Here is an 11699-nt window from a genome sequence, read left to right as displayed (position 1 = left end):
TCCCTAAAGGGAAACGCAAATCTTGACTCCTGCCACTCAGAGAAATGAAGAGAAACAATAAAGAGCACATTAATCGAAAACACTGTCTCTGTCACACTAAGAAGGGGTAAAAACAGCAACTGAAGTGTTTACAAAAGTTAGCACAGATACAGTTTTACATTAAATACAGGAAATATCACCACATGCTTCATTTCTAACCTGATATATTGCAAAACATAAAAAGAACAAACTCGTGTTTTATTTTAAAAATATACTTTAATACAACAGCTGCATATAAATATTAAAATATACATTATACAGGTGTACAGTACACTCACACAAAACAAAAACAAAAAATATTAGGCTTCTATTTGTACGGCACTTCTTGTATTTTTTTTCTTTTTTTGATTATTATTAAGGATTACGTACTGACTTACATAAAGATGAGTTAATGTGTTAACAGGTCCAAAGTATTACTGTAGTATTGTGATTACTGGATTACTGAGAGACAGACAGGGGGGTGTGGGAGGGGGAGAGAAAGGGAAGAGGAGGAGACAGGGTTGCTGTACAGTATATGACATGGCATTGTGGAATGTTTGCTAGTCTCTTAGTTTTCCTTTCCTCCCATCTTTCAGTGTGTTTTCAGACAGATTAAAGAACCAGCAGGGATGTGATTGTTCACTCTTTATTCTCTCCACAGGATTTTTCTCTAGAATACTAAAGTACTATTTCATTTCTAATGAGACATGTTTTTCTGTTTTTGTTTTTTTAAACTGCTCACATCCACAACTGGCCTTTGGTTTCGACTCATCATCAATCTGGACAGAAACGACTGACTCGGTTTTGGTTAAAGCCACGAGGTGTGTCTCAGCTGCCACCGGCTGTGCCATCAACACATGTGCAGCACGTTGTTAACGTATCGGATGCTACAACCATGCAGGTTTTCAAAACCCACTAGTAGTACGAAATGCTCTGTGAGAATGAATATGAATGTCTGCATTTTTGGTCACTGCATACGTTACTGTCCTGCCAAAACATCAGCTGTATTTCCCCTGAAAAGTACAAAAGAATAACTTTTTTAACAGAAATGAAAGTGTCCTTTGGACTTTTCTATTAAACACCAGCTTCTGTGGCTGAAGAACAAAGGCACCACAGACGTGTCTAACTGCCACTTCCCATAGACTCCCATGTTAAAATGCCCAACTTCTGTCATGAACATGATTACAGCCTGGTACAATATATAGTTTTGGTCTTTACAGCTAATTTCCCACTTTACGGCAACTACAATTCACCCATTTGGATTTCTGGCCATGGCCAGTTTGACTGACAGGTGCAGACACAGGCAGCTCTAGGCAATGACTGTTTCCTAAAGCAGAAGCTGTTTAACTGTGTCTGTCTGCATAAACGGGGTTCACCAACTCCAAACACACTCCTTTGGTGTCCTCCAAGATCCTGACAGCACATCGGCAGAAGTGGATGATGTACGTGTCTAAGATCCAAAAACTACAGCATGAAAAGCACAGTGACACTTTCTCTTGCTTTTAACATTTGGTTTCCCTTCAGCTCATTGGAAGCCTAACTTTTGTTTTCCACAGCTGGCTGACGAACCAACACCAGCACAAGCAAGAGAAGCTCCCAGTTGTACCAGACTGTACACGTCCTCCACCTGGAAACGGAGCTCAGTGTAGGGAGATGATTCTTTCTCAGACTGCCAGCGGACAGCGATCGCACTGCTTCTGCTGGACATATGAATCCTGCTAAGCCTCAGCTTGAACTGCATGTCCCGGCTTTAAAGGTGGTGCCTTTGAGGATTTTTTAACGGAATTATCTGACAAACAATGTGACTTTCTAACTTGTGTGGACTTTCAACAAGTCTGTGTTTGAGTTTTGATGACTGCAATCTGAATATTTTATCACTTATACCTAATTAACAGTATTCTCTTTGTGGGTACTGTAACCAAACGGTTTCTTGATATAGTCTGCTGGCCTCAGCTGACAGTACAGTGCTTTCACCCTCTAGCCTAAATACAGCTCCAAAAAGAACAACAGAGCTGCTGCCAAAATGTTAATGGCGAGAGTTCAAATTCCACTCTGATAAAGACATATAAAAGATTAGCAAATTAGTTAAGATGACATTGCAACCGCTGCTTTAACACAAGACCAAAGCCTCACACATAACCTCATAAGGTACGATTTAACCTTTAGCAACAGTATTTCCCAAAGCACCAAGCAGTTCCTCTAAAGCCTTGAAGTTGTGGTATCTTGCTGTCTGAATAAAATGTTCAATAATTTATCATTAAGTTTGCAAGCAATCTAGGTTTGGCAGAACATGGTGTGCACAAGTAGGACCTTGTTAATCATACAAAGTCAGAGTCCTTAAACAACCACTGCCAGATGTTCTAAAAACAGATGTTCCGCTCTCTGATTTAAATGCAATGATAACACATGAGGCACCGACTGGCAAAGCCTCATCTAGCTCCTTCCACTTCAATTTAATTGATGGAGAAAAGTAATATGGACCTGCAGGTTGAAACTGACACTTGGACCCCATCTGGCTCCTTCCAGATGGAAGTTTCCAGGTCAGCAATAAAGGAAGCGGGGCATCGAGACGCAGGCCACCAGGGCGATTGAAAGATATCAGAGTGTGGCAGAGGGTGGAGGTGACGGTGTGGATTAGAAGGGTTCGGATAAACTACTCAGGGTCCCTGACTAAGTGCCGCTTCCCTGGCCTCCTCTGCCTTTGAAACTGGAGAAGCCAGAGTGTTTCCAACAATGAGAGCAGTGGAGCAGAGCGGGGACGGGCACTTGGAGGTCAGCAGCGTCCCACCGGTGTAGTCTTACTGATGAGTCTATTCAGCCCAGCGGGTCCACAGGGCCTGAATGCCTGGTCCAAAAAGCCACTGCAGCCATGTGTAAGCTTAGGAAGGTCAACCACTTCTAATTGTTCTCACCCTAACACTGCTGCTTCAAGGATTTAAGCTACACTTTACAAGCATGGCACACACAGAGGTTAAAACTTCTTCCTCAGGCAGCTATAAAAACGTCAGAGTGTAAAAAAAGAAAACAATCGGTTAATCTCGTGATTTTAAACAGTTACTGAAGATAACAGACAAACTTACAATGAAATAAAATCCTGTTCACAGCAGCCAGAAAAAGGGACGGTCTGGTCATCTCGGTTGTGAAATCACTTTATGACCAGAATTACTGTTAATTCATTTTCTCATGTTTTGGTTGCAGTTCAAAATTCCACTGGAAGTCTTTCAAAAGCAGAGCATCTCCACACAGCACAGCTGTGTATGAGATACAGAGCTTTTACTGTTTTATTAGCCCACAGAGGGGTTTTTGTTGTTGTTCTAATAAGTACCTGCCTCAGTTATATTGCATCTTTTCGTATCCATACTTCCGTGCCAGCATTTAATGCACCTCTAACGTTTAAAATGTCAACAGTCAACGATACTGCTTTGAAACGTGAAACTTAGTCTGCTGAGATAAATGGATGAAAAGATTAAAACCTCCCTGTAACGTTTTCAGTGGGAATTTCCACACTGGTAGCAATCATTAACAGCCTCAGATGTGTGTCCTCTCTGTATACCACATATGCAGAAGCTCCTTACTTTCAACTGTCACCATTCCCTAAACTGCTGAGCACTCAACGTCTTCCCCCTTTCTCCAGAACTTTCTCAGAAAAAGCCCACGTGCACATGAGCAACAGGCAAGTTTCACAATTGTTTACTTCTCTCTGCGTCTGGCAGATGGTGACACCCGACGAGGAAGCCAGTCAGATAAGAATCGTCCAGTTTCTGCAGAGTCATTGTCTATATTAGGTCGGATGTGGACAAAATTGTAAGCCGAGACTGTTTGTTCTGGGCTGTTTGTTAAACCCCAGCAGATCCGCGGCTGAGCCTGGGCTGGGCTCGCCCTGTTCTGACCGTGAAAAAGTGAACAGTGACCACACGACTGACATCTTTGGGTCAGTTCACTTTTCTCTCTCTCCTCCTTCCAGGTGCACACAAACAGAAACACTACAGAGGAACTGAATCAGGAATGTGAGAAACAGAAACAAGTGGCCTTGCCAAGACCGGCCACTCCCTATTAAAGCTTTACAGTTAAAGGGATATTCCACAATACAACAAGCTACAGCATCAGTTAAGGCCCTTAGATGAGCGCACCGCTTGTGTAAAACCGGCTGTTTTTCTGTTTGGATCAGAGGCAGGAATTCACCGTGTTACAACTGTTTGCAGTTTTTGGCATATAGATGAATGTACACAGCAGATGGTGCGCTGTGTTACGTAACAGCGATCTGAACGAAGGAAAATATCTGTACAAACTTGTGTAGTCTTTAAACACAAAGACCTCATCCTCCTCCTCTGACGTGACAGATGGGTGTGAGAGCGTTTTAAAGCTCGGCGATCTGCACAGTTGTTTCTCTGCTCTTTCCTCATGTTTTCTGTTGTTGTTGCACGAGCTGCTGCCAGCGCACGATCCCGTGACTCTGCTGGCAGCATCAGCAGCTTCCCAGCCCCCCGGGAGAAAGTGTGAGTTTTGGGGGGGGGGTTATGGGTGTAGAAGTGCACACCATTAGCTACACTCAGTGACCTTCCCCGAGATCACGCGTCTCTTCACGGATGATCACATGAAAGCCTGAGCGGGTTTCTGTGGTAACGTTGAGGACGCCTCATTGACATTAGAGCTGAATCGGGTATCTTTTCATTCTCAGACCGTCTTTGGCACCAGAGCCTCGACGCTCTGTTCCCCAGCAAGGAAGGCCATTCCAGCTGAGCGACAGGAATCCTCTGTTTACAGTACAGCTTTATACAACCATGAGCAACATTTCCCAGAACAGAGCAGAAAACTAAAAGCAGGAGCGACGCTAAGCTGCCCCTCACTCTTCTAAAAAAAATGACAACAAGCAAGACATCCACGACGTGAAGAGTTTAAGTTGAACCGCTCCGTTCCTGAATGAGACAGGAAATGTCTTGTTTTTCCAATTTTTTTTCCATAGAAAGGGGGCAGTGTGTAGAACAGCAGCTTTGGAATGCAGCCCAGATGGGAGCTTGTCAAGGTTAAAAAACAAAAGGGAATTGCTCCGAGAACAGCCGCTCCCCTATGTATATTTCCCAGATATGATGTTCACAGAAACCAGTGCCCTCTATTGTTTCCACAAATAGATTTCAACATATACGTGAAAACAATGTAGGTTTCCATGTATAGACTTAATTTAAAAGGAAAACATTCTGCTTCACCTTTTTTTTTTGGTGACCCCAGATGAGCCTGCATTTTTTTCCTTCTTCTTCTTCTAAGTAAAGTCAAGTGATGCCAAGCTTGGCGCAGCAGTCACGAGTTAAGTTTTACCTTGTAATAGGTTTTAATAACACAGGTCCCTGTGGCTTTAAGCTCCAGGCACTTGAGAAAGGCGTCATTATGCAAACAAACCGCCTATTACAACAGTACGTCCTTGCAGGCCAAAACCCAGTCAGCAGTTACTGCCTCATGCCTCCAAATGTGTTTGCATGACTTTTCTGTCATCATATAGTAGCACCATACTGAAACAAGCCCAAACCAGCAGTTGGTCGCAAAGCGCTTGGTGCCCTCAAGTCTCTCAATCAATATCTGTCTTTAGAAAAAGGTGCCAAGAGTCTTTTTTTTCCTCTCTCTTTTGGAGGATTTGAAGCCCTCTTCAAAGGTGCTTTGTTGCTCTTACCACAGTGCAATTCAAAGGTCTTAATTAATTTTTTTAGCGTCCAACAACATTTACAGAGTGTGGACAGGTTGGTCTCCAGCTTTAGCAGAGACCACAGAAAAATAAAGAAAAACAGAAAATAAAAAGGCAGATTTTTCTCTCTCAAAACTCTCAAGACTGACGCCCACTTTGTGGGCTGTGGCATCATCAAATAACAACAAAATCAAATCAACAAAAACAAATTATTTGCTTTCTAGCTCTACAAGTGTGTGTGTGTGTGTTTTTTTTTCTCTATTTGTCATTGCAAGTCAGGAAATTGCGCTACATAATCAGGTCAGGGGGTTGAGGAGAGGGCTTGGGGCAGGCATCGAGGACACTTCCCTTTTTTGGGGTAAAAAATAAATCCACCACAGATCAGCTAAAGGAGCACCAGGCTGCAGAGCTAGACGGCCAACCAATCGACAAGGCGTTTGGTCAAGTCCCGTCTGCCACACCACGGCCTCTCGGGTCCGTGACGGTAGTGCATTTACGTGAAAAGGATCTAAGTCTATCAGGTGATGCCCATCTTTGAATGATGCATGCAGGTAAATAGGACAAGAATTAAAAGTGTATCAGTCACTTCACCCCTCTCTCAGCAGGACAGGATGGTGTGTTAATGGCTGGCAGCATCTGAAGTGGTGAGAGGTGTCAGAGTAGTTCAGCAGTATCACTTATCTTTGGTCAGTTTAAATTAAGGTGCAGTTTGTTTTCTTTTTTTTTCTTTTGATCTCTGCTTACATTTTGATGGGGTGACGGGGGTGTCAGAGAGGGATGGGTGACTATTAAAGCTCCGAGGACTTTTCAATCAGTTACCATTGACTGGTCTGGCATTGGGTCTCATTTCAGATGCTGGTGCAATTCAAATGGTATGTAGAGCTTCTATAGGAGCCCAGCCAAACAAAAAACAACAACAAAAAAAAACCCCAAACCAAAACAAACACACCCTCTTCTTTGTTTCCCGTGCCTGGGCTCCTCCCACTTCCTTATTTTTAGAACTTCCTCTTATCCTCAAATGCCCCCTCGCCCTCAGCTCACTAACGGCCCCCTGACAACAACTACGACCATCTACAAAACAGTGCAATGTCTATTCATAGGCACAATGGGGTACAAATACAGCACAGAGAGGGAGAGAGGAACACTATACACGCTCATACAGTATGTTACACGCACACACTTATGCACGCACACAGAGAACACAGAATACAGAGACATCAGCAGCAGCAGCAGCAGCAGCTCTGGCCTGTTGGTGGTTGTGGTGCAGCCTGCAGAGACAGAGCGGTGAAGACGGCTGCTGTTTGGAGGACCAACAGGAGAGGACCAGGAGCAAGGTAGCAATTTACTATCGCTTTGTTTAGGCTACTCCTTCCTCTTCTTCCTCACCTCCTCTTGGTTCCCAGCCTCTCCACTTTGCCGTCTCTTTGCTTAAATGTGTACGACGTGAGAGCAGAAGAGGTGTAGAGGAGCTTGGTCTCGACAAGTTGGTGGTGCTGGGAGGGCGGGGTTGGAAGAAGAGGGTACGGAGAGAAAAGGGACTGCTGTTTTGGGGTTTTACCCCGATGCCTCATCCCCGTCCTGTGGGGGCTCTTTGCGTTGGTTCTGACCGCCTGCGCTGGCTGCCAAAATCCTCTGCACAAAGTCTTTGGTCCGCCCAGCAACTAAGGGACCTGAGGTAGCCATGGAGATAAATTAGGAGGTGCGATGGAAAGAAAAGGACAAGTCGCAAGCAAAATCAAACCTGTTTTTATAGCACGAAATATCCAAACTGCTTATTACATATCTGTAATGTTAGTCTGTTTCTCACCACTCGACTCTCTGAGGATGTCTTCGAGCCGTTGGGTCATCCCTCGTTCGTCCGTGTCCTCCTCCTCGCTGCTCTCCACTCGCCGCCTGATCACTTCCTTAATCCGTAGCAGAGCTCCCAACAGGTTTTCTATGCAGCAAAAAGAGGAAAAAACAGCAGTGTGAGTCAGGAAAGCGTTTCCAGGGGTCGAATTCTGTTTCTGAAAGTCGAGGGAGAATAACTGATATCATTCAGGGCTGTGGAGTTCCACAGAATCCAAAGGCGTGCATTTTTAGTCGCCTACATGAGACAAATTACAGTGTTTAGTGCAGGGCTGTCAAACATACTGACCTTCTGTTTGCAAGGGATGGCTAATCGGGACTAAATTGGCTCAAAGAGAGAGCAGCTGAAACAGCTTGTTTTAGAGATAGGGTGAATTGAAGGGGCTACAGAAAGGCTGTGAGATAAATAAGAACTATTTTGAACTGCCAATCATGCAAAGCTGCTCTCGCAGAACTCCCCTCAGCGGTACGAAGCAGATGTTTATTTTCAGAAAGCAGAAGAGAAAGCAGAGAGAAAAAGAAAGGGAAAGTAAACATCAAGCTGAAACTAAAGGAGTGAAAGTGGTGCCCAAAAGGTCAGATGAGTGAGTTTGTGACTCAACCCTCGATCTTCAACTCCTAACTGTCCAAGTGGAGCTGCTCAGTGGCTAACAGATACTGACTAGTAATATGAAGCATCTGGAGTCAAGAAACACGCTTTTTGTTAAAGGAATCCTTCTTGGGTCTGTGAGATAATAGCAGATGGGTTGCTACAACATGTGGCACAGAGAAGCAGCTGGTTGGGCCCACGGGAAAGCAGAAAATGTAGGGTTGAAATTGGCTTGGAAAATGTACGTTTAATAAAAAGTATTTTCTTATTATTAATATTATACTTGGAGAGGTTTGCGGATGGTAAGCAGCAAGCCCAGCCAGTGGGTGGGCATGTGATTAATAGAAGAGGTAATCTTAGTTTTTAATTTAAAAATAAATGGATTGTTTTACATCTATAATTAGCAAAAGTGGTTTAAGAGTGAATTATTATATTAACATTATAATGGTATATTTATGTAAGCCCCGCTTCTTTCCAGTGTTTGAAAATTTTCCCCAAACATCTGTGTTTTTGTTTGCTTATAAAACAGAAACGGTTTAGTTTAGCTCAGATAGTAGTGCTGTGAATCATCGGCACCTCCTATGCTAGTGGCTCCTCCCCTGTCAGGTCATGTGACCCAGTGGTGCCATGACACCCCTTCTGTCTGTGTACATTATTCTCGCCTTGATGTGATTTGTCCAGGGCTCATATCAGCAGGGAGTGCGTGTGTGGGCGAAGGACCACAGTGGGTCTGACCAGCTGCTCCCCAAGTCTCTGTAACACACACACACACACACACACACACACACGCACACACACACACACACACACACACACACAAAGCAAGTCCGGAGGCTTCACACAGCACTGGCATGGTACCAAAGTGCTCTTTGTTTGAAGTTTCCTGTTGAATCTGCGGCTAAGTATGCAAAAGTGTGTTTTGTATAGATGCAAACAGCAGCGATATAAAGCGAGTGAATGGAAGAGAAAAACAAATGACACAGGAGCAGAGGAGGAAAAACGGAAGGAAGGAAATCTGTGAGGTTAAGTTCTGTATTTGGGCCAGTCAGAAGGCAAAAAATCACAAAAGCAGAAGCCACAACTAAAATCTTTGCGAGCAAATGCTGGGCCAAAATCAGGAAAGACTGAAACGTTCAGAGAAAATCAAGGAGAAATGGACAAAGAAAGTTGATGCTAGTGAGGTTGGAATTCACAGAGATCGATAGAAAACCAGACGAGGAGCACGAAGAGTAGGACGAGGAGGAGGAGGAGTAGGTGGGCAGAACTGGGCTGATAGATTTGGCAGAGTCGAGGTGTTGATTATCAGGAGCGAGGTGAAGTCGCACTTCCAAGGGTTTCCCTGCTCCTCGTGGTCTTGTTACTATCAGTTCTCTGCATTAACCTGTTTTCTTAAACAGAGCATCTTCAGTGTTATTTGAAAAGATGGTTTCTCACTAATTTAGCTTGATTTAAATTTCATTAGTAAGGAAAATGTCCACCTTGCCACGCTGCAGCCTCTGATGTGGTTTTACTCTCATTAACTGACGCTGGGTATAATAAATTAACTCATTCAATCATCTATCAATTTAAATTGTAAGGCTCTTCCATCTCATATATAGTGTTACAACAGTCTGTCCCACAGAGCCAGTTCTCCCACTTCTTTCCTCTACTAAAGTCAACTCACGTGAAGTGAAAAAAGACTCACAATGTTTAGAAGTTTTGTACATACAAAACTGCTTCACCCGTTTAACGGCTCAACAATTCAAAGATCTGATCAACCAATCACCTGGCAGGAATTCAGAGCATTTAAGCATGTCGACATGATCAAGACGAACTCCTAAACTGCAAACCGAGCAAGGGACGGAAAATTGATTTATGTGTCTTTGAACTAAACATAGCTGTGGTGCGAGACAAACTTGTCTCAGAAACTGCTCATCTACTTAGATTTTCACACACAACTGATAGAGGAGGCCAAGATTATCTTCTATTTGATAGAAAAGGTTAAGGAAGAGAAGCAAGACTAGTGCAAGCTGATGAGGAAGCAACACTAACTCAAACAAATAAATAAATACTTGACTTGACTTGACTTGAACAGTAGAAGAAGATTTCTGAACACACACGTTGAAGCAGTTAGGACTAGGTGTGGGACCACACACTGTATATAAAAGATGGACACACCCATGTGACACCACTCACTGGTTTTGTGGAAACCTCCAGGATAGAGTTTTGGTTTTTAATGAATGCAGCAGTTTAATTAATTAGCAGCTGATTTGCATTTTCTTGCTCTCCTCCATTTAACTTCACTTTACTCTAATTTATTTGAACACCGTCACTACTGGGAGAAGCCAAAAGGTTGATGGGAACTGACTAAATGTTTAGACTATAATGCTGATATTTGGTGCTGCTGTATAGGTGACTGTATCACAAGAAAAAGCAGATATCATTATCGTTAGCCACCCACAGCAAGAAGGGTCACCCATTTGAAAAAGAGAGAAATATAAAAATAAACATAAAATAAAAATCTAGATGCAATCATTTATAAGAAGAGCATGTACAGCGTTTAATGACTATTTTGACTATATGTTCAGGGAAAAGTCAGAAGTGTCAGGCATCTGAAACCCCCTGCTAAAGAATACCCAGTGATTTCCTGAGTACTGACCATATTCCTGATTGAGCCCCCACAGCTTGATCTTGTTGGCTTCGTGCTGGGCCTTCTTTTTCAGCCGGCAGGCCCTGAAAACAGAGGAAAATAAAACACTGTCATTCTTTAGACTTTGTGCGAGCATTCCCATTCTCCACATGACCCCGTTACTGAGTCAGCTGGCTCACGCTGACCGTATTTCCAAACCATGAGGAAGATTGAAAACCTCTTTAACCCCTCTGAAGGACCATTTGACACCACAAAAGGGCAAATCCAGTTCTGGTTTGAGAGTGTTGGAAAAAAGGGATCTGAGAATAAAACAATCAATGCGTGTCAAATATTAATGCCTCTCATGGGGACTATTTTCTGCAATGTGGAGAGAATTTCTCTTTTCATACAGCTATGAGTGAGCTAAATGAAACTTAGGGAAAGAAAATACTTGCAGGTCAGTAGCGCTGGATAGAATATTTCCTCAGTGTTTCTCCACATGTTGACTTGAGCCTTGCCAGGTTTTTCTTTTTTGTACCACAGTCCCTGATGGTTTGAGGAGGATGTGGACGACAGTACAACAATTTAAATGTTCCTAATCACTGCGGGGATGGGACTTAACCAAGTACTGAGCAGGTTCCAATATGCACCACAGGTTTTTACATTTGGAAATGTGATTATAGAGATATAGAGTTTCTGTTCTTAATGCAAATCCAAAAATAGTCCTTGAGAGATCTTGCTGTTTATTGTGATGGATTACCTACAGCTGCAAATTGATTTAAGTAATGTACTGAATGAAAATCAGTCGCTGCCTGAAGGTAGGAAAAGTGTTCACCAAGTTGAAAGCTTCTGGTTCATGCATGTGTTTGGAAAAGGGCTGCAAATGGTTGTGTTTAAGAAACCTGGAAGTGTATGCCAACCTGTGGCCAGCCACAATAGGGTGTTGTGGACAATGCATCAGG

The 11699-nt window shown here is 43.3% G+C and overlaps 1 protein-coding gene across 4 annotated transcripts in view; it reads right to left on the bottom strand.

The window, feature by feature from the left end:
- Positions 1–235: 235 nt before the first annotated feature.
- LOC146571972 (uncharacterized) overlaps positions 236–11699 on the bottom strand; it is a 35527-nt gene continuing 24063 nt past the window's right edge. For all 4 annotated transcript variants that reach the window (XM_085275986.1, XM_085275987.1, XM_085275989.1 and 1 more), the window contains 3 exons: positions 10768–10841; positions 7500–7628; positions 236–7362 (listed from right to left, as the gene is read on the bottom strand). In XM_085275986.1, coding sequence (XP_085132112.1) covers positions 7247–7362; positions 7500–7628; positions 10768–10841 — 319 coding nt within the window. In that variant the 3' untranslated portion in view covers positions 236–7246. The remainder of the gene's footprint in view (positions 7363–7499; positions 7629–10767; positions 10842–11699) is intronic.

Source organism: Mchenga conophoros, linkage group LG6 (genome assembly GCF_057382185.1).
Source record: "Mchenga conophoros isolate Kocher_MC1m ecotype Shallow Benthic linkage group LG6, M_conophoros_male_GT1.1, whole genome shotgun sequence".
Classification (NCBI taxonomy): Eukaryota; Metazoa; Chordata; class Actinopteri; order Cichliformes; family Cichlidae; genus Mchenga; species Mchenga conophoros.
Note: the sequence above shows the minus strand (reverse complement) of the source record. Positions and strands in the feature narration are given on the sequence as shown.